Source organism: Balaenoptera ricei, chromosome 14 (genome assembly GCF_028023285.1).
Source record: "Balaenoptera ricei isolate mBalRic1 chromosome 14, mBalRic1.hap2, whole genome shotgun sequence".
Taxonomy (NCBI): Eukaryota; Metazoa; Chordata; class Mammalia; order Artiodactyla; family Balaenopteridae; genus Balaenoptera; species Balaenoptera ricei.
In genome coordinates, this window is record NC_082652.1 from 32730932 (window position 1) to 32754462 (window position 23531).

Here is a 23531-nt window from a genome sequence, read left to right on the forward strand (position 1 = left end):
TTCCCCTGCTCCCAGCCCAGACCCCAACTTGGCAGATGTGGAAGCAGAATCTCAAGTTACATGTCAAATGCATGTCAGGAAAACACATCTGTCCGCAGAGGAGGAGGGTGGGACACCCAAGGCAGACATGTGTGACTGCAGCCCATGTTTGGTACTTGAAGTTCCTGTGAGTGCCCTGAAAGTCAGTCATTAAACCCATGAGATCTCCAGACACTGAAATTACCTTTTTTTTTTCTGAAATAGAAATTGCATCTCTCCTTTTGAGTTTCACAGGATTGATCTGTAAGACCAGCCCTTCATCTGATAGCATCTGGGGCTTTCATTGTTACAGCTGCTCACAAAGTGTCTTGTGAAAAACACTTTGCAAATGTTTCTCCCCTATAGCCTTTCCGGAAACTAGGGTACAATGACCTGCCTTTAGATTTTCCAGTCTCATGGCAGAGGCTCTGAACTCAGGCAAACCTAAGTTTATTTTTCTTTTTTTTTTTTTCCCAAAGCTTACAAGCTTTTTCTTTTTTCAAAAAAAAAGGATATAAACTAATAACAGCAAGGGAAGTACTTTTTTTTTTAAATTAATTAATTAATTTATTTATTTATGGCTGTGTTGGGTCTTCGTTTCTGTGCGAGGGCTTTCTCTAGTTGTGGCAAGTGGGGGCCACTCTACATCGCTGTGCGCGGGCCTCTCACTATCGCGGCCTCTCTTGTTGCGGAGCACAGGATCAGTAATTGTGGCTCACGGGCCCAGCTGCTCTGCGGCATGTGGGATCTTCCCAGACCAGGGCTTGAACCCATGTCCCCTGCATTAGCAGGCAGACTCTCAACCACTGCGCCACCGGGGAAGCCCCAAGGGAAGTACTTTATATGGCTATTCCCTTTCTGGAAACAAATAGTACATGAATGGAGCATTATAGCACCACACAGATAGAATGTTCATGAAAGAGAAGGTACATCTAATTGAGTGGTTCTCAACCAGTGGCAGTTTTGTCCCCTAGGGGACATTGGTCTGGAAATATTTTTGTCACAACTGAGGAGGAAGGGGAAGGGCTCCTGGCATCTAGTGGGGAGAGGCCAGGGATGCTGCTAACACCCTACCATGCCCAGAACAGCCTGCACAGCCAAGAATGATCTGGGCCCAAACAGCAACAGTGTCAGGTTGAGAAAGCATGATGTAGCTCCATCTTCAAGTTTTCTTCTAAGGAAACTTTTTTGTGGACTTATTTATGGAAAATGTCCATCCCTGATATTTTACTCTTTGGGATTTAGCTGTTCTAAATGTATTTACCAAAATCAGGAAAACTTTTCCATTTTCCTGAACAAAGTATATCTGTAAACTGTACAATTTTTAAAAATTAAGATATATAGAACTCAAATTTGTGTATACTAATACCTTGAGAAGCTTTTAGAGTAGTAGATTTTAAACGTCAGTCTTACAATTTTTAGGGGGGTGTCTTCTGCTAAAGGAAGACAGCTTGGGGCAGCACACACACTTGAACATTAAGAAGGCATCCGTGCGCCTGAGAAGTACATACAGTCTGGGTGGACTCAGTTTGTCGACTGTCATGTCTCTTTATGTGGGGACCAGCGTTCATGCTACCTTAGCCTCAGTCTCATGAATTGCACCATCACATCAGCCCCTCAGGAACCTTCGACAGTTCCATGTCCACTGCAGAGCTCTTCCAGGAGCGTCACAGTCTGAGGAGTGGCCTCCTTCACAAGTTCCCTCACTTCATGCACAGACCACCATGCAGGGCCTGGTGGCAGCTTGTCCCCTTGCTGTGAGGTCAGGTTCAGGTGGTGACCGGGGACTTCAGTTCTCTGTGTGTGGATTTGACCTCAGGTAACTGTCCTTGGTCGCCATCAGTGACAGTTTATTCAGAACTGGTGATGAGCTTGATGTAGCTGACACAGGCTGCAAAGGATTCCTGTAGTAAAGGGAAGAGTTGATGGGATTTCTCCAGGCGGGGTTTGGAGAGTTAGTTTGCTGAATCCATGGGTTTTCCCGGAAAGCCTTTGCTCCTTTGCAGGCAGGCGTGTCATTTCCTCATGAAACGATATTAATGCATCTGGCGGGTAGAGCTCTATTGCGGTGGGCGTTAGGGGAGAGAGGGCTAGCCTAGGATGGAGGCTTCTGGGAATGTCATTTGGCACTTTGGTTTCCTGATATGTCTTCTTTGGCTGATTGACTTTTGTCATTTCATCTTGAGGAGGTGTGACTCACTGAAGGAAGGTGGGCAGGGTTCCTTCCCCACCCCGAGGAAGCAGCAGCTGCGTCCCCTCCGTTGAGGAATCCATGAACTGTCCAATTTGGAGGGCACGATCCACACGAGGTGTGTGGGCAGCGGCAGGCCCTGCTCTGCCCGGGTGAGCACTGGACCTTCCCCGTTGGTTTCAGAGACACGGGCTGCAGAGGTTCCTGCCGTGCTGGGCTCAGCGATGTCCTCCTCTCCCGAGGGCAAGGCCAGGGCTCTGTCTAGCAGCTCTACCCATGTCGAGATGTAGGAGAACACAAACTGGGAAAACTCCCTTTATTCCTACTTTTAGGCCTTTTTAAATTTATTTATTTTATTTTATTTTATTTTTGGCTGTGTTGGGTCTTCGTTTCTGTGCGAGGGCTTTCTCTAGTTGCGGCGAGCAGGGGCCACTCTTCATCGCGGTGCGCGGGCCTCTCACTGTCGCGGCCTCTCTTGTTGCGGAGCACAGGCTCCAGACGCGCAGGCTCAGTAGTTGTGGCTCACAGGCCCAGTTGCTCCGCGGTATGTGGGATCCTCCCAGACCAGGGCTCGAACCCGTGTCCCCTGCATTAGCAGGCAGATTCTCAACCACTGCACCACCAGGGAAGCCCTAGGCCTTTTTAAATGTATGAATGCTGATTTTTGTCAGGGAAACACTTTTGAGAAATTAGCCTTCTTGGGGCCTGAGGTCTGTCCAGGCAGCCCAAGCTCTCCTGCTCTTCTGACTGCTATCCTGGCGGTTGGGGGCCGTTTTCTCTGGAGACCACGTTGACCACTAAGTCACTTTGAAAGGAGACTGTGTTTTTGCCATTATTTCATGATGGTTGTAAGACATCTGTCAAGTGATATTACCCGACTAGGAAATATCTCAAGAATTATAGCAACGACCAACAGCCCCTCTCTAGGCATTAAATGTAACACAGTTTATCCCCGTTAACGCCTCCACCGTTGCAGGCAGATCAGATAAGGGTTCCTCCTGTCTGTTGCTTCATTCCCGCTGTAAATTAGTGAAGGCTGCTTTGGTAATTCCTTCTTAAAGAACGTGGGGTTTGTGACTTCAGATCCTTAGTGCTCCTGAAAGGAACACTGGCCCAGTGACACATCCATCTGGAACCCCAGGGAAGGCTGAAGTAAAACGTCTTGGTTTTCCCCCGCATGTCCCAACAGGCTGTGTGTGCAAGGAATCCAGAAGCCTCTGTAAGTCATTTCTGTTGCCACTGCTGTCCAGTGTTGGCTGTGACATGGCCCCTGGAAGCCCAACAACGGCAGTCAAACCTGCTGAAGAAACGTGGAGGCTTCGTGCTCCCCTTCAAACCAACCTTGAGGTCGTTGGCAGGAGGAACCGCGGACTCTCCCGACTCCTGGGAAGGAGCACGCGAAGATTCGGTCTCTTTCCAGAAATTGTTCCAATGGAAATCATCATTTTGCACAGGAGATATCCTTGATTGTCCTTCTGGACAGTCTCACGATCTAAATGTTGTCCCTGGTGTCCTGCCTGGTGCTGTTTTCCAGGCAATGGCAGTGGGCGAAGCCTGGCCGTTTTCCAGGGTCCAGCCACAAGGGGAATCCAGGGCACCATGTTTGGGAGCCCAAGTGCAGAGCCCAGGCCTACGTGTGTGCAGTTGGTTTCTTTTACAGCTTTATTGAGGTATAACTGACATACAATAAACTTGACAGCACATACTTGAAAGTGTACAGTTTGATGACGTTGAGCGTGTGTATCCATCCCTGCGACCATCACCACATTCAGGATAATGAAATACCCATCACCCCCAAAGTTTCCTCCTGCCCCTTTGCAACCCCTCCCTCCCAGTCCTCCTTGAAACACCTCACACACTGTTGCAAAGCTGAGGTCAAAAACAGGAAAGCTACTCTACCCATTCAACAAGTCTGGTCTAACCCTGGCTCCAAAACAAGGTAAGGGAATTGTAAGACAATTATAGATCAGTTTTACTTTTGGACCTAGATGTGAAAATCTTCAATAAAATGCTGCTTAGTTGAATTCCTTGATTATAGAAAAAATATGACCAATTACAATTGCACCCCAGACTCCCTTTTTTATTCTCCAGTGTGTTATATATTTTTCACTAAATCTATGTTCATTTTCCAGTTTTTCTTCCAATTTCCCTGCAGTATTAACTTCGGTTGATACTCTCATTTTATCCTGACGTTAGAAAGCAGATTGGCTGTTTTCTCACAAGCTCCTGGAGGGGAAATGAGTCCTAGAGAAAGAAAGGATGCGAGTGGGTGGCAATCACCCAGATTTCAAAATGTAAGAGGATGCGGGAAATTGTATTCAATTCCAGTTTTCTTAGGCGCTTTGATTGCTTCTCAATCTCTTGAATGGGTCTGGAGAAATACCACTGGAGGGCCTGGTGCAACTTCACTTTGTGTCAAAGCTCTGGAATACAAAAGTGGCTGCTTTGATCTGGAGGATAGGACATGGGAAGACTTTAAGAAAGTAGCTGTAACTAGGCTTTGCAGGATCTGTAATGGTAGCACTTGTAGAATGACAGCCCAGTTTGCAAAGTGTTTTCACTGTGGTAACGGAAACGTTCGGGGTGGGGTGGGTGGTGTGTGGATATAGCTGCTCTAAGCTGCCTACTGAAACAGAGGGTTCCGGGTTCAGAGTAATGGGAAAGCCTACAAAGTGGGCGGGGGCTGATCATGGAAAACCCAACAAAACTGCCTCATGCCCACTTCCAGCCAATCCCACTACAAGAGGCAACCAATTTCTGATGTCTATCACCACATAAGGGAGGTGTATGATTAAGCTCATACTACTCTGCCAGTTTTGCCAAGTGGTTCTCCCATCTTACATGCCCACCAGCAATGAGATCGCCAGTTGCTCCATATCTTTGCCAACACTTGGTATTGTGACTCTTTTTAAATTTTGGCGGGTATTCTTGTGTTTATGTGGTGCTATTACATTGTAATTAGCATTTCCCTGAGGGCTGATGATGTTGAGTACCTTGTCATGTGTATCGACCATTACTATACTTTGGTGGAATATTAGTTCAGGTCTTTTTTTGGCCGTTTAAAAACATGAATTGTCTTTCTTTTTTGTTATTGACTTGTTAGAGTGCTTTACATATCCTGGGTGTTAACACGTGCATGTGACACACCCACACACACAGACACAAATTTTCTCCCAATCTGTGACTTGACTTTTCAGTTTCTTAAAATTTTGTGGATCCAATTTATCAATTATTTCCTTCTATGGCTAACTGTTTGCTGTCCCATTGCAGTGTGACATAGTGAGGGCCACATGGTAGAAAAGCCTGTTCCCAATGTGTCATCTAAAGACATGGAGCTAAGGGCTGCACTGCTGTGCAGTAATAAAAATGTTACACAAATGCAGGGCAACAGCTGAGAATTAAGTGTTAGAGCATAAAAGTTCATAAACAAGATGACACTCTGTAGGAGTCCCCATGTGATTGTTAGTTGATAAAACTCAGATGAACCTTTGGCGACTGCCCTCCACCTGCTCCCAACTTCTGTCTGGCCTGTCAGGAAAGGTGTCATTTACTGCTGGGACGATAAGAGAAGCAGGTCTGTGGAAGCCCCCAGCATCCCTGGGAACTCCTGAGTCTTTTCCATCTGCTCATATGCTTTGCTGTCAAACCCCATTTTGCAGAGATCTTTGGAATTGAGCTAATGTACTTCATCACTTGTTACAGCCAACAGGATTCCAAATTGATGTAGTGGAAGAGGTTGCAACTGGGCTCAAGCAGGGTGAAAACCTTCCAGGACGGCCAGCAGAGGAGAGCACGCACTCCATAGTCAAGAGCCAGGAGGAGAGGGACTTCCCCGGTGGCGCAGTGGATAAGACTCCGCACTCCCAATGCAGGGGGCCCGGCTTCAATCCCTGGTCAGGGAACTAGATCCCACATGCATGCCACAACTAAGGAGCCCACCTGCTGCAACTAAGACCCGGTGCAACCAAATAAATAAATATTTTTTAAAAAAAGAGCCATGGGGAGAGAGAACCCAGACATGCCCTCGAAGCCACTAACTGGGGGCCTGAGAATGACGGTTTCATCAGCCATGGAACAGGAAATGTGGTTTTAATTTGCATTTCCCTAGTGGTACACGATGCTGAGCACTTTTACACGCGCTTATTGGCCATCTGTGTATCTTTTTTCGTGAAGCGTCTGTTCAAATCTTCTGCCATTAAAAAAAAGTAGGTTGTCTGTCTTTCTGTTAATGAATCCTTTATATATCCTGAATATCAGCCCTTTGTCAAATATACGCTTTAAAATTATATTTTTTCCCCAACCCATGGTTTGCCTTTTTGATTTCCTAATGGTCTCTTTGAGTTTTAAATTTTATTGAAGTCTGATTTATCCATTTTTTCTTTTATAAGGGTTGTTTTCTGTTCTGAAGAAATCTTTGTCTACTCCCAAGTCACAAAGCTATTCTCCTTTGTTTTCTTCGAAAAGCCTCATGGCATTAGGTTTTAAAATCAAAAATGATCGATTTTGGATGAATTTCTGTATATCATGTGACGGGGTCAACTTCCATTTTTTCCACATGGATATCCCGTTATTTTAGGACCATCTGTTGACAATGTTCTTTCCCCATTGGGTTGCTTTGGCACCTGTGTTGAAAATCAAGGGACCATATATATGGGCAACTATTACTGTGCTTTCTATCTTGTTTCACTGATGTACACATTGATCTTTATCCTGCATGATATTGTCTTAAAAATCACTCATTCTAAGTCCTCCAACTCTGTTTTTTTTTTTTTTTCTAAGATTACTTTGGATGGTCTAGATTCTTTGCATTTCCATATTAATCTGTCAATTTCTACCTGAAAAGCCAACTGGTGTTGTTGCCAAGTCCAAGCTATCTTTGCTCGCCGCACGACAGGCCAATGAATCAGAGACAAGGTGTTGAGGCAAGGAATACGACTTTATTCAGAAAGTCAGCAGGCCAAGAAGATGGCAGACTAGTGTCTCCGAAAACCATCTTGTCAGGGTTTGGATGCCAGTTTCTTTCATAGCACAGACAGGGGGAGGAGATGAGGAAGTAAAGTAAAAAGGCCATAAGTTTTGCAAATGTCCCCCTGGAATGGCCAGCCTTGAGGAAGGGATGTGTTAATTTCTTCTTTCTTGTAGCCATCCACAGGTGGACAGGGTCTGGATGTTTCCCTGAACAAAGGCACTTACATTCAGGCAGAGGGGCAGGGTTCCCCGAGGCAGGCCATTATGTATAGACAGTATCCTTTTAGTGAACAAAAGCAGCGGAAAGCAAAGGTTAAAGTAAAAGAAACAGATCCAACATGTAGTCAGATTTGGTTCTTCCCTGTAACAGTGTTATGAACTGGGATCGCACTGAATCTACAGATATATTTGTGGAGAACTGACATCTTGCCAATTCTCTTCCACCCACCTCTTCCCATCTAGAAACATACTGTATCTATATATTTACTCAGCTACTTTCATTTCTACCACAAATATTTTGTTTTTAGTATAGTAGTAGTTTTCAGTATACATGTTTTGCATATATTTTGTTAAATGCACTCACAAGTATTTTTTTGTTTTTTGATGCTATTCTAAATGGAAGTTTTAAAAATTTATCTTCCAATGGCTTGCTGCTAGCATAAAAAATACTACTGATTTTTATATAATCATCTTGTATTCCATGACCTTGCTAACTTATCTTATCAGTTCTAATAGTTGAAGGTACCTTAGGCTTTTGTATATAAATAATCATATTATTTGCAAATGGAGACTATTTTATTTCTTCTTTTCTAATCTTTATGCCTTTTATTATTTCTTTTCCTTGCTTTGGTATACAGTAAAATGTTGAGTGTAAAAAAAATCATGAATGAGTACTGAATTTGCCAAATGTCTTTTCTGTATCTATTGAAAAGATTCTTTTTTTTTTTTTTAAAGCACAGATTAAAAAGCACCAACTCAAACAAGTTTAGTAAATAGTTTTTGCACAAACATCCACCATTACCCTAGTGCCTCGTGAGTTTTGCACAAGACCACCATCTGGCTAGTAGGTGACAGAGACTGGGCTCAGACACAAACCTTTTGAATTTAAAGCTCCTTTTCTTTCACCAGCACCATGGTAACCTCAGACTAGCTGAATATAAGAATTCTCATGATAATGTTTTTAGTTTTTTCCTCTTTATTTTTATGGATAAAATGCAACATACATATTATACTTTACAATGAAAATTATGGGATGAAAGAACATTAACTTTTGAGATAGGAGACAACATAAAAAATTGGCAACCTAGTGACAGTATGATTTTTCAATCAAAGCACATAGTTTTAGAAAAGTTGGAAAATGCCTGAAAGAAAAGATGTTATTTTTAAATTAAGGTGTGTGTGTATGTGTGTACAACTGTTGAAAATGTTTGAAAGAAACATTTTAATCCATGCCATATTATTTTTTATTAAGTGGCATATTTATGAAAAAAAAAAACCAGTTGAAAGTGTCTGTCAGAAAACAGAAACTATTCAATCCTGTAATATATATTCCTTTCAGACATGTGATACATTTATGAAAAACAGTTGAAATATGCTTGATAGAAAGAAGTTTAATCTCACACTACTTTTTCAGTCAAGTGCAATGTGGGGAAAGCGGTTGAAAATGCATGAAAGAAGATGAAGTGAATTCCTACATTTGAAAACCTGTGACTCAGCACAGTTAAACACACAAGACAATGACTAAGGGACACGGATTCTCTCAGCGTCTACACCACACATCATAGTTACAGATTATTTGGTTTTAAAGCTTTTGCTAACAATATTTTACATCATTAAATGTATATTATTAAATGTACACTGAAAGCTAACTGAAGTGACTTAAATAATAAGATTCAGGAACAGTTTGTAACAAAAATTGTTAACGTCCGTTATTTTTTTCTCCCAAGAAAGACAAGTGAGGTAGTTTATATTGTATATACATTGTAAAGAGATTAATATTCCAGTTTGTTCAAAGGTCACTCCTTGAACTCACTAAACTCATTGTTCAATGACTCCAAGAAGCATATCCCCAAGTGAGCTGTTTAGCAAAGGGATCTTCTTTTGTAGAATGGAGGAAAGAATGAGCCTTTTCTAGGGTTTTTTTTCTGAATAATTGTTCCTAAAACGTTAACTTTCTCTAATGTTTTCGTAGGTATAATTTTCCTAACTGTACACCAAGAGCGCTTGGGAAGAGATGAGGTGGGAAGCTATCAAGAAAAGAATTTAGAAGCCCAGTATCTGACTCTTCTTTTGTTTGCAGATATACTATTCATGTTTGCTTTTACACTATTCACTTTTACAGATTACTGTAACTATTTTAAAAAACAACTCTTCATAAGGCAAAGACAGTTTTTTCAACACTTAGGTGACCAGCAATTTTGAGTTTTAATCGTAGGGGTTTGTTTATTCATTAAGAATAAAATTATTCATTAAGAATAAGATTAGTAAAAAAAAGAAAAGTAAAAATTAGTAAAAAGAACTTCTTTAACCACACAAAAATTAGTTTGTGTGTCTACGGGAAATTCTTCTCTAATCAGTTTGTTAACTTGATGACTAAGAATTCAGGTTATATCCAATGATATTGGTATTGACATGGGCTTCCATATCATATAGTTATTTGAAAGTTGTCACATATCCTTGGATGCACTGAAGTGATTAATTTAAAGTTATTGACTGGGCTAAGCCTTTGACATCTAAAACCACACAGAAGTGGATAAGAAATTCAGAAACAATTTTTTTTTTTTTTTTAAATTTTTTATTTATTTATGGCTGTGTTGGGTCTTCATTTCTGTGCGAGGGCTTTCTCCAGTTGTGGCAAGTGGGGTGCCACCCTTCATCGCGGTGCGCTGGCCTCTCACTATCGTGGCCTCTCGTTGCGGAGCACAGGCTCCAGACGCGCAGGCTCAGTAATTGTGGCTCACGGGCTAGTTGCTCCGCGGCATGTGGGATCTTCCCAGACCAGGGCTCGAACCCGTGTTCCCTGCATTAGCAGGCAGATTCTCAACCACTGCGCCACCAGGGAAGCCCCAACAATTTTTTTTAATCTGTCATCTGTTAGCCATTTATTTAAAACTAATGACTAATGAAGTAAATCTTAAAACCTTTAGAACTTATGCATCTGTCCTAATGTGTTTTCAATCAAAAGAAATAAAAATTCCCAAATAAAAAATTAAATGGAGAGATCTGTGAATTTTCTAAACATAACAGAATATATTCCAAATGATAGGAAATTCAGAGAGAAAAATCAGTCATTGTTTTAATACATACACAGAAGTGTAAGGCAGCTAATTTGAAGAATATCTTCCATGTATGTGGGCATAAATTACAGCCATCTTATGTCTTGGACCTCTGCAACTACATGAAGTAAAATGTTTACTCCTGTTGTTTGAATTGTGCAAAAATGATAACGGCATTTTCTCAGACCCTCAAAGTTCATTATGTAAACTCACATGCTGTCAATTAGCCATACATTGAAAACTGATGAAATGTAGGAATAAATATAAACCAACAGAACACACGTTTGTCTTCTAATGGGTTTTCAGGCAAAGGAAATAAAAAATTCTCAAATAAGCAAATAAAATGAATGGATATTTGAGTTTTCTATAAAAATATAACAAAATTCTAATGGCCAGAAATGCAATTATCTACATGTTGAATATAAATTATGTTTTTATAGATATCAAGGCATAATGAGCATGTAAAAGATTTCTTCTATAATATAGGCTTAAATTATTATCACATTTTGTTTTGAGACTTGGTAAGTAGATTAAATGTATTCTGCATTGGTGAGCAACTTTGTCTATTGTTTGACTTGCAAGAGAGAGTCATTTGGGAGTTAAATCTCATTAAAACTGGTGTAAATTCATCAAAATCTCAATCTAATTAGTAGATTCTAATCCAAAGCACACACATGGGATAAATGAGACCTCTGTCCCCATTTCTAACCAACCCTAGAACGACTATACTGCAGTCTCCAAATGAAAGGCAGGGCTGTTGGAACCCCCAGCAAATTTCAGATTTGCTCTCAATTAGAATCATGAATTGTGCTTTCTCACCAACTGCAGGTCTGGAAAATGGCTCCGCGGGATCTTGATAGGGAGGCAGTTTTCAGCTCACCAAACATTCATCTGATTTTAAAGCCTGATGCTAATCCACAGTGCTTGGCCAAGTCTATGATTGATGAACAGAAACAAAACCTGTTTTTACAGCATATAAAATCTGGATATAACAGTATTTTTCAGCACTCTTGAAGAAAGAGCAGTTGGACAAAGGCAGTTCTGCAGTTTAAAACTGGGGCTGCAGAAGTGATTCTCTACAGCTGTGAAATATAAAAAATGATATGTTTGATGAGGAAAGGAAATCTGTGCCTGGCACATGGAAAGCTATTCACTGAGCACCATAATCATGATGAGGAAATAGGGGCCCTGTGACCACTGACTACACCGAAGGTTATGGAAGCACAAGAACAGCCTTTGTCAACCTAACCTTAACTATGGGGACCTGTGCTCATAAGAGAACAAGCTTTAAAAATATCAGTTTTCAATAGCCCATGATAGGGAAATGTTCATCTGCACCAGAATGCAGACAGCCACAATACAGTACAGCATACATAACAACACAGTGGTTTTTAAATAGAAGGTTCTCCTCCTCCAATTCAGGAGCAAGTCAGAGCATAAACATTGTTTGTGTGACTCTGGAAACTGATTCTCTTTGGAAAGTAGATCTAAATTATTTTTCAGAGCAGAAATTTTTGTTATTTCTGGCATCCTTGTTCAAAAAGGTCTATATATATATAACATAAGTATAAAAAAAAAAGTCTTTTCCACCTCTTGTGTTTGGTAGCATTTGCTACATCAAGAAGTGCTTCTTATCCCCAGGTAGAGGACCAAGTTCATTTCTGCTGTGAAGTCAAAGTGTTAGAAATGATTAGAGTTCCATATTCTATATTGGCCTTTCTTCTGGAAGGATCACATCCTCTTTCCTTCACTCTTATCAAAGAACCATCATGAGAAAGCTTCAGCTCAAATGGTCAACCAGCTCCTCTTCCACAATTCGTGCTGACACCAGTGGGAGACACCAGTTGGGCTGAGAAACACCAAGAGGGTTCTAGGAACAAACATGTCAAAAGCAGTCTTGTTTTTTCCCTACCAAATGTAGGACTTCTTGGCATGTAATACATGATAGCTGCCATCTTGGGGGGTATTTCAAACACTTGGTTGGGGTTTAATCACCCATTCTGCCTGGGGATTTACATGATATACATCCAATATATAAGCCTCTGGATCCAAGCAGTGCTGTCCTAAAAGAAAGAAAAATCAGAGTATGTTTTCAAAAGTGCACACTTCCGTGCGTGTGTGTGCATGTGTGCATGTATGTGTGTTTGCAAGGCTCAAATAAGGCCAGTATAGTTCCCTCAGCCAAAAATAAATACATTTTAAAGCTTCCTAGCAAAGCCAGCCTTCCTCCCCTCTTTTCTTTGCTTCTTTCTGACTGTGAAGTACTTCAAATAAATCCCACATGACACTGGGGAGCAAACAGACACACTAACCACAAGCAAGTTGTTCCCTAGACTCACTACATCCATTAGAAAAATATGACAAGAACCTGTTTCAGGTATCAATTCATTTATATGGTAATGAGCACTAATGATCATTTAGATGATAATACATGTCCTCTGATGGTTTTATAGATAGAAACTTGACCAGGACTAGACATTAACATCAAGTTCATTTTAGGGAAGGTCATTTCATTCTTCCTGTGGGCAGGAGATCTGGAACTGATAACAACAAAAAGATCATTCCATGGGGGCAAATACATTTGAAAATTCTTAGGTACAGTGTGTTCGAAATGTACACTAAAGTCTCAAACAAAACTACCAATATTTAACTGCTTGCCTGATTCATTCATTCATTTCTCAAATATTTCTTGAGTTACTACGTGCCAGGCACTACTGTACGGGCTGAGGCTACAGCAATGCATCAGACAGTCAAAAATACTTGCCCTCGGGGTGCTTACGTTCTAAAAGTGGTAAAAGGCAACTAGCAAATAAGCAAGTATGACAGAAAGTAAGTCTGATGGTGATAAGAACATGAGAGAACAAGAAATCAGGGAAGGCGCAGAAAGAGGGTCCAATCCAGGAAGGTCTCACTGAGAAGCTGATACAGCGGCAAACACCTGACAGAGGTAAGGGAGTGAGGAGGGAACCATCTAATGGAAAGCATCCAGGGCAAAAGTCAGAGCAGATGTGAAGGCCCAGGGCAAGATGTGCTGGGGACTGGATATGAAGCTGGTGTCCAGGGGAGTCTGCATACGAGGTTGAGAGGTGGCAGCGTCCAGGTGCCTTCAGAGCAAGGAGGTGGACTAAGCTCACCACGGTAGGTTAAGTGTAGAGAGAAGTTCCAGTGCTCCGAGGTCGAGAGGATGAGAAGTAACAGGCCAAAGAGACTCAGAGGAGCAGCCTGTGAAGTGGGGGGAAAGCCAGGAGCTTAGGGGGTCCTTGAAACCAGGTGAAGAGAGTGTTTTCTTAAAGGAGGGAAAGATCAACCCAGGCAGTTGTAAAGACAGAATGAAGCACTGGATTTCACAACAGAAGAGTCCTCCGGCGACCTCGACGAAAGAGCAATTCTGGTGAAGTGTTGAGGGGTAAAGCTGGACTGGAGTGGCTTCAAGAGAGAAGGGGAGGAAGAAACTGGAGTATATACACAAATGATCCAAGGAGTTTTTTGCTGTAAGTGGAGAAGACAAATGGTAGTAGACTTGAAGGGGGTCAAGAGAGAGTTTTGTGGAGATGAGAAAAATTACAAAACTGTTTATGCAGAGAGAAATGGTGTGGTTGGGAGGGAAAAGCTGATGACAGAGAAGAGGATGGGAGATTGACCAAGCCCTCGTCCACAGGAGGGAGGCGCCGCCCTAAACAGGAGCACGGCTATTTCATCCCAACGGTGAGGGGGGTCAAGAGGAAGGTAAGGACACAGAGGCACGTGGACGGAATTTTCTTTTTATTCCTTTCTGTCCCCCTTCAGGGGAATAGGAGGAATGAAACTGGACTGAGAGTTGAGCAGGGAAGTTCAACACAAAGGATGTCGAGAAGCTGAAAGTGCCACAATTTCTCCTTTCATTTGCGTGAATCTCCAGACTCTCCAGCTTTCAGAGTCACATTTAAAAGACTCAAAAATCTACTCCACATCGACTAAAATATTTACATTTAAATTCTGAAAATATTTTAGGAAAGTCATACTGTTCTTATGTGAGATTTTAAAAATCTGACACAGTGATTTTGATTTTCTAACTAAAGAAATTTGTAAAGTACACTTTTACAATAATAGCATCATATTTCTTTTAGAGTAATCAGAGAATGTAGGAGTAAAAACATTAAAGAATGCTTACCTATATTACCTCCAATTTCATACAACCTTTGGTTCTGAATCTTAACGCCTTCCGATGAACCATGACTGAGAAAAGAAGAAAGCAATATAATTCTAACCCTCCTCTGTGATTTGGGGTAAACCTGTGGATTAAATAACCATGGCAACAAACAATTCATTCTGCCTTGGGTGAAATACACCGCACAAATCATTATTATGACTGAAGTGATGATAAAATCTTTTTTTCTTGTTTGACACAGACAAGCATCTGAGGCAGAGAGGAAGCTGGACGCCGCCAGGCTTCACAGCCACCCCAGCCCTTCCATCCACCACGGTCAGCTCCTCTTAAGAGAGGACACCTTACTGACACATCAAGGCTGGCCAAGGAGCAGCTGGATGTTTAATACTGCCTTGTCATGGGCCACATTACTCTCAGTTCAAAAGCCATCAGGTTTCATTTCTGTATTTGCCAAAAATTGAATGAGATTCTTTCCTCAGCCCACGTCACATTTCTAAGCTTGCCCAGTGCTTTGTAAACTAACGTTGACTTTGTTGCATGTCTCTGCCCTATAATGAAAGCAAGTCAGAGAAAATAATTGCCCAATTTTAATCTTCCACCCCAGACTAGGCTGCCGGAGCAGAAGAGTCTGGGAAAGACCATTGCTGAGCTCCTGCCCACTTGAACTGTCAGCTTGGTTACTCAAAAAGATGGTCTTCAGCTCTCTGCTGTGAGGGAGAAGGATGTGCACGCTCTTGTTTAATTAAACATTTTATTTGAGATAGCTGTAGATTTGCATGTGGTTATAAGAAAATATACAGACACATCCTCGTGTACTCTTTACCTAGTTTCCCCAGTAGTAAAATCTTCCAATACCCTAGTGTGACGTCACAACCAGAAGCGCCACATGGATTCAGTCAAGGTACAGAACATTTCCTTCCCCACAAGACTCCTCTTGTTCCCCTTTACAGCCACACCCACCTCTCTCTCCCTGTCCTCATCCTCCACCCCTTTTCCCTGGATTCCACATTTCTATAAACTTGTCATTTATAGAAACGTTATAGAAATGGAAACACACGGTATGGAACATTTTTGTATTGGCTTTTTTTTTTTTCAGACAGCATAGATCCCTGGAGATTCACCCAGGCTGCTGCATTTTTACTGCCGCGTAGCACACTGTGATATGGATGGACCATGGCCTGTTTAGTCATTTACCTGTTGAAGAACATGGTTTTTTTTTTTTTTTTCCAGTTTTCGACTATTATAAATAAAGCTGCTATAAGAATTTGTGTACAGGTTTCTGTGTAAATATAATCTTCATTTCTTTGGGATAAATGCCCAGGAGTGTGAATGCCGAGTCACATGACAGTTGCATATTCAATTTTGTAAGAAATTGTCAAACTGTTCTACAGAGTGACTAGACCATTTTACATTCCCACCACCAATGTATGAGTAATTCAGTTTTTTGTATCTTCACCAGTACTTGGTGTTGTCATTATTATTACTTTTTAGCCATTTTCATAGGTGTTTAATATGTCATTGTGGTTTTGTATTTCCCTAATGGTTAAAAATACTGAACATCTTTCCATGTGCATATCTGTCATCTGTATATCCTCTTCTGTTCATGTCTTTTGCCCATTTTCAAATTAGATTGTTTGTTTCTGCACTGTTGAGTTTTGAGTGTTCTTTATACATTCTAGATACTAGTCCTTCGTTGGATATGTACTTTATAAATATTTTCTCCAAGTCTTTAGCTTGTCTTTTCATCTTTTAAACAGGGTCTTTCAGTGTATAAGTTTTCAATCTTGATGAAGTCCAATTTACCAATTTTTGTTTCGTATGAGTCATACGATGTCAAGTTTAAGAAATTCTTCACTAGTCCTCTATCACAAAGGTTTTCTCCTACGTTATTTTCTAAAAGTTTTATAGTTTTACTTTAACATTTAAATCTGTGATCCATTTTGGTTAATTTTTTTATAAAATGTCAAGTTTAAACTGAGGTTCTGTTTTTTTTGGCCTATGGACTTCAAACTGCTATAGCACCATTTGTTGAAAAGGCTATCCTTCTTCCATTGAAATGATTTTGTACTTTTGTCAAAAATCAGTGGCTAGAATAGTCAAATTCACACAGACAGAAAGTAGAACAGTGGTTACCAGTGGCTGGGGGGAGAGAGGAATGAGGAGTTACTGTTTAGTGGATACAGAGTCTGAGTACAGGATGATAAAACTTTCTGGAGGTGGGTGGTGGGGATGGCTGCACAACAATGTGAATGTTCTTAACACCACCAAGCTGTTTACTTAAAATGGTAATTTTGTTATGTGTAGTTTACAATAAAATTTTTTTAAAAATCGGTTGGGCATATTTGTGTGAGTCTATTTCTGGGTTCTCTATTCTGTTCCAATGACCTAAGTGTCCATCCCTCCATCAATACCACACTGTCTTGATTACTGTAGATGTAAATATATATATATATATAGTGTATTGTCTTGTAGCTATATAGTTGGCCTTAATATCTGGTAAAGTGATTCCTCCTACTTTATTCTTTTTCAAGATGGTTGTAGCTATCCTAGGGCCTGTGTTTTTTCATATAAATTTTTAGAATAAGCTTGCACATGTTTACAAGATATCTTGCTGGGATTCTGATAGGGATTGTATTAAACCTATAGATCAATTTGGGAAAAATCAACATCTTTACTATGCTAAGTCCTCCAATCCATGAAAAGGCTATGTCTCTCCATTTATTTAGGTCTTTGATTTCTTTCATCAGCATTCTGTAATTTTCAGCATACAGTTCCTATAAATGTTTACTTAACATTTATACCTAAGTATTTAGGTACATGGCAATGTTTTTACTTTTGATTTTAAATTTGATTTCTACACGTTCCAATGTCAATGATTTTTATGTGTTGATCTTATATCCTGTGACCTTGTTGAACTCACTTATTAGTTTTAGGAGGTCTTCTTTTTTTAAAAGATTTAAAAAAATTTTATGTAGATAATCATGTCATATGCAGATACCATTAATTTTATTTCTCCCTTTACAATCTGTGTGCCTTCTCTTTTTTCTCCTTCCTGTACAGGCTCAATCTTCCACTAGTATGTTGAATAAGACTGGAGTTCTTGATCTTGGAGAGAAAGCATTCCACCTTTCATCATTAGGTATGATGTTAGTTGTAGGTTTTTGGAGATGATCATTATCCAGTTGCAGAAGATCTCCTCTTTTCCTAAATTTGCTGAGTTTTTATCATGAATTGGTGATGGATTTTGTCAAATGCTTTTTCTGTACCATTTAACATGATCATATGATTTTTCTCCAATTGATATGATGGATTACAGTAATTGATTTTTGAATGTTAAACTAATCTTGCATACCTGAACTAAATCCCACTTGTTCTAGGTATAATTCTTTTAATATACTTTGGATTAGATTTGTTGAGGGCTTTTGTATCTAAGTTCATGACAGATATTAGTCTGTAGTGTTTGTTTTGTATTATTTTAGCCTGGTTTTGGTATCGAGGTAATACCAGTTTCCATGATCACTCTCCTCAACCTCTGGCAATCACTCACCTACCCTGCATTTCTAAAACTTTGTCATTTCAAAAATGTTATATAAATGGAGTCTTGCAATATGTAACCTTTTTTTGCTCAACATGGCTACTCCTTTTCAATATGATTGGAAAGCTGCTTTTAAAGGATATCCATCAGTTGTACTAGAGACCATCAAACTGTACTGGCTTTATCATGGCTAGATTTAAACTAGTGCTTCTCATCTTTTAAAAAAACCTCAGGGCAAATGTTTATCCCTGAATAAGTATGCCTGGACAAAAATTATCATGATTTATGCTCTTTAAGGTGACTTAAGGCAGATATGCAAAAAATATTTTGTCAACATCACTCTGATCCTAAGGTTTATTGGTAGTAGGTTTTAAGGAAACCAACAGCTATGATGTTCACTCAGCTACATAAACTCTACTTGATATAGTCATGTTAAAGCCCAGTGGAGCCTGGAATAATGATATTCCTAGAAATCTATCAAGATATCTACAAAACTAACTTGCTAATTTTTTCATTCAAATAAAAGTAAAACCGATTGAGTAAATGAAGACACCAGGACAGAAGATACCTATTTAAGAATCCCAATTGTAGACATTCCTTGAAAAAAACCTTTTGTTACTGATAATTCTATGGTCTACTTAACTTCTTTCTCTCCTTTTGATTCTTCGTTTACTGGTGAAGTCCTTAAAGTAACAGGTTCTAAGTTTTCAAAAAGGGCAAATTTTCAAATGCCTGGAGTTTCTCATCAGATAAAAGTTCATCTTCCTGTACAGAGACTCATATTCACTTCTACTCACCTGTTCTCATATTGAAATTTCGCCAATATGTCTTTGGCTTTGGTTTGACTGTTGAGTTGAATGGCCATGGACACCTTGGAGAGAAGGGGCGCGTGGATCCTTATGACTCCCTCCGGCACGTCAGACTGCCAAGGAGGAAACATGCGGTACATTCTGTTAAACTCAATGATTACACTTAAGAGACATGAAAATCAGTGGCATTCCAAATTAGGGAAACATGTAAACATGACCAGGATTTAACCAGAATGAAACACTGCTTTCTTCCTAACAGGAGATTTACTAATGACTAAACTTAATCTGGGATTTTACTTTTGTTACAGGCTTAGGTCTCACTATAATGCCTTAAAATCATGAGGGAAGAAAACTGGGTTGTGTTCACTGCAGCACTAATTACAATAGCCAGGACATGAAAGCAACCTAAGTGTCCATTGACAGATGAATGGATAAAGAAGATGTGGCACATATATACAATGGAATATTATTCAGCCATAAAAAGAAACGAAATTGAGTTATTTGTAGTGAGGTAGATGGACCTAGAGTCTGTCATACAGGGTGAAGTAAGTCAGAAAGAGAAAAACAAATACCGTATGCTAACACATATATATGGAATCTAAAAAAAAAAAAAGGTTCTGATGAACCTAGGGGCAGGACAGGAATAAAGACGCAGATGTAGAGAATGGACTTGACACGGGGATAGGGAAGGGTAAGCTGGGATGAAGTGAGAGAGTAGCACTGACATATACACACTACTAAATGTAAAATAGATAGCTAGTGGGAAGCAGCTGCATAGCACAGGGAGATCAGCTCAGTGCTTTGTGACCACCGAGAGGGGTGCGATAGGGAGGGTGGGAGGGAGATGCAAGAGGGAGGGGGTATGAGGATATACGTATGCATACAGCTGATTCATTTTGTTATACAGCAGAAACTAACACACCATTGTAAAGCAATTATACTCCAATAAAGATGTTAAAAAAAAAAAACTGGGTTGTGACAAAAATCTAATGTTTTTATCAGTGCATTTTCTTGAACAATGTCCTAAATAAGCCTACTTGAAGTAGGACTCTGTATTTCAATTTATTTTAAGAAGATCAACCTTCTGAAAAATTTAAGGATCTAATTGAAAAATGTGGCTTTTCAAATATCCTTTTTCTTTAGTCAGTAGCAATGAATGGTCACTCCAAATTGAATTCCAGATGGGCACCAAACTTGATCCCTCAAAGTGTCCTATTAACACTGTGAAGAATGGAGTGTGGACAGCTGTTGGGGAAGAGTGTCCCTGCTTTCAGGTGCTCTGATTGGCTTGGGGACCTCAGAGCTCTCATCTAAATGAAATATTCAAAGAATGGTGCTGTCTAATTAACAATAAAGTCTCTTTTGTTAGAATTGAATGGAAAATTCCTTTTGTTTCAAAATCTTGAATGTTTTAAAAATTAATTCTCTATTTAGAGATAAGCAGAAATAAATTTCTATTTGAGGATCTGGCTACTCTTCAGGTAATTGTTTTAAATCTGTATGTTCTCAAGGGACGATACTGTTGGTGTAGTTTTATGTGAATTGACTCAGTATATCCCCTAGAAGAAATGCGTTATGGATTGAACTGTGTCCTCCCTCCCGCTCCCCACCAAATATGTTGAAGTCCTAAGCCCAGGACCTCAGAATATGACCTTTTTTGGAAATAGGGTCATTGCAAATGTAATTAGCTAAGACGAGGTCAAATTGGAGCACAGTGGGCCCTTAATCCAATGTGATTGGTGTCCATATAACAGGAGAAGACACACACACACACACACACACACACACACACACACACACACGGTGAATGCCATATAAGGATGGAGGCAGAGATTGGAGTGATGCATCATCTGTAGGCTAAGGAAGGCCAAGGACTTCTGGCGTCACCCAAATCTAAGAATGATGTCAGAAACACATCCTCCTTTCACGACCTTCAGAAGGAACCAACTGAATCAACACCTTGATTTCGGAGTTTTAGCCTCCAGAACTGTGAGAGAGTAAATTTCTATTGTTTTAATCCACCCTGGTATTGTTCCTGCAGCACTAGGAAACTACTTTTTAAGGGTCAGTTCTAACGGTACTTTTCTACTATTACCTGCGAGAAGCAGGAGAGCATGCCAGGGAATGGCAGTGAGTGGTTTAGAGCTGGGAGGGGGCAGGGAGCCCCTGGTTCACTGCAGTTAAGAGCAACCTCCCAAAACACTCCTGTGGGCATCTCACGTCCCTCCCCTGCCAGCTCCACAGAAGCCTCTTCAGATAAATTCCACACTCCTGATATCATTGAGCCAGTTATAATGATCACATTTTCCCTCTAACTTTCTAGAGTATTCACTCTTGTGAACAGAATGTCTAACCACAAATTCTGAGTCATCAATTAGTTGAGTCCTTATACATTCCTTCATGTGCTACACTGAAAATGTCAAGTTTGAAGGTGTATCATGAGCAAAATTATACACAGATAAGGTGGATATACCCAAAGAATACTATGTAAGGGGTTAATAATTAGGGAGGAAAGGAAATGATTTGCTTTCTTACCATTCTTCTTGTAGAGGGTGATTTTTGTAGTACCTTTGAAGTTTTGGGGCTTGTAACCTAAATAAAAAACATTTAGTCTTTAGGATTAACGTTGAGAAAACAAGCATATGCTGCTGTTGGAAGTGTAAACTGGTACAATCTTTATGGATAACATTTTGGCAATATTTATCAAATTATAAAATGCATATGCACTCTGACCCAACAATTCCACATCTATAACTTTATCCTTCAAATAGATTTCATTTGTGAGAAATGACATATGAACATGTTTATTCACTGATGCATAAACTTTAATAGCAAAATATTGGACACAGTCTAGCTGTTCGATGATACGGGAATACTAAGTTTCAGTGTGTTTATGGAATATCATGCAAAAGAAGCAAAGAGGGCTTGTGGACTGATGTGGAATAATCACCATGATTTCATAAGTCATTAAAGAAGATGCAGGACAGTGTTTCAAGTATGTTATCATTCATGTAAAAAAAAAAAAAGGGGGAAGACCATATATTCATTTTCGCTTGTATGTCATAGTGCCTCTCTGGACATATATGTACCTGTGTGTTCCTGTGCACACACATGCTATCATTGGTGACATTACTTGTCTTCAGGAGGGGAAGTCAGAGATGGGCAACTTTTATTCTATAGTTTTTCCCCTTCCAATATTTTGAATTTTGTAAACTGTCAATGAATTGTCTATTCCAATCAAAGTCAAGAAGTAAAAACATAGTATAGTACAATAGAACTGAAGAAAGACTATTTCTTCATCTTTAAGTGCTTGCTTCCATGGTACTTATAGCCTTTTAAAATTTTACTTAGTTCTATTTATAATTAAAACATTAAAGCAACTGACATTCATATAGCATTATACAGTTGACCCAGTGCTTTATACCCACATTATGTGAGTTGATGCTAATGACAACTTTGTGAAATAGATATCATTACTTTTTCCCCCAAATTGAAAATGTTTTTTAAAAATTTTGTTGGAGTATAGTTACTTTACAATGTTGTGCTAGTTTCTACTGTACAGCAAAGTGAATCAGCTATATGTATACCCATATCCCCTTTTTTTTGGATTTCTTCCCCATTTAGGTCACCACAGAGCACTGAGTTCCCTGAGCTATACAGCAGGTTCTCATTAGTTATCTATTTTATACATAGTATCAATAGTGTATATATGTCAATCCCAATCTCCCAATTCATCCCAACCCCCCCATCCCCCTTGGTATCCATACGTTTGTTCTCTGCATCTGTGTCTCTATTTCTGCTTCGTAAATAAGATCATCTATGCCAATTTTTTCATATTCTACATATATGCGTAAATATACGATATTTGTTTTTCTCTTTCTGACTTACTTCACTCTGCATGACAGAAAATTGAGGCTCCGAGAAAGACTTTAATTTGCCCTGGCTCACAAAGCCTGACCTGACCCCAGCTTCAGCTCCACACATATCATACTTAGGCCATTGAAATTTTCCAGAATGAAAATGGCAGAGTAAGGACTCCAAAAGTCTGTCCCTCCATAAAAGTAATGAACAAACTGCCAAAAACTGACACTGTCAACTTCTTCAGAACTCTGGAAACTAACCCAAAAGTTGCAACCTGGAGAGTGCTTAAGTAAGAAAAACAGCTGAATCTTGATAAGAAGAGTGAACTTTGTGGCATTTTAACTTACATTTTCCCTTCTCAGCTCCACAGTTCAGTGACAGCCTTAAAAATAACAGCCTAAATTCCTGGTACAGATACTGAAGGGAACAGAATGGACGTCATTCACAAACAATTCTAATTATTTGTTCCCTGGAAGACTGGCTTGCCTTTATCTTGCCTAACTTGGAACTTGACCAGTGCTAAAGTGGTGTAATGTTGAAAACGTTTATAGGCAAATGTTTTAATCACTGCTGCCTGATGCAGTGGGTGAGAGTTGGGTGAAAAAAAAAAACTAAAAATCTTGGGAGGCAAGCCTAGAGAATGAGATGCTTTGGGGAATAAGGTCTTTGAAAAGCTCCAACATATTCCTGAGAATCTAGAAGGCTATGGGCATGCCCAGGGCTATAC

The 23531-nt window shown here is 39.9% G+C and overlaps 1 protein-coding gene across 14 annotated transcripts in view; it reads right to left on the reverse strand.

Annotated features, from left to right (window-relative positions):
• Positions 1–8349: 8349 nt before the first annotated feature.
• The window catches only part of ARHGAP28 (Rho GTPase activating protein 28), a 155860-nt gene continuing 140678 nt past the window's right edge, over positions 8350–23531 (reverse strand). For 10 of the 14 annotated variants that reach the window (XM_059894305.1, XM_059894304.1, XM_059894302.1 and 7 more), the window contains 4 exons: positions 21479–21535; positions 18932–19056; positions 14603–14667; positions 8350–12515 (listed from right to left, as the gene is read on the reverse strand). In XM_059894305.1, the coding sequence (XP_059750288.1) occupies positions 12421–12515; positions 14603–14667; positions 18932–19056; positions 21479–21535 (342 nt within the window). In that variant the 3' untranslated portion in view covers positions 8350–12420. Of the gene's footprint in view, positions 12516–14602; positions 14668–18927; positions 19057–21478; positions 21536–23531 lie in introns of those variants that run through there. The other 4 variants (XR_009497251.1, XR_009497252.1, XM_059894303.1 and 1 more) reach the window with 4 other exon arrangements.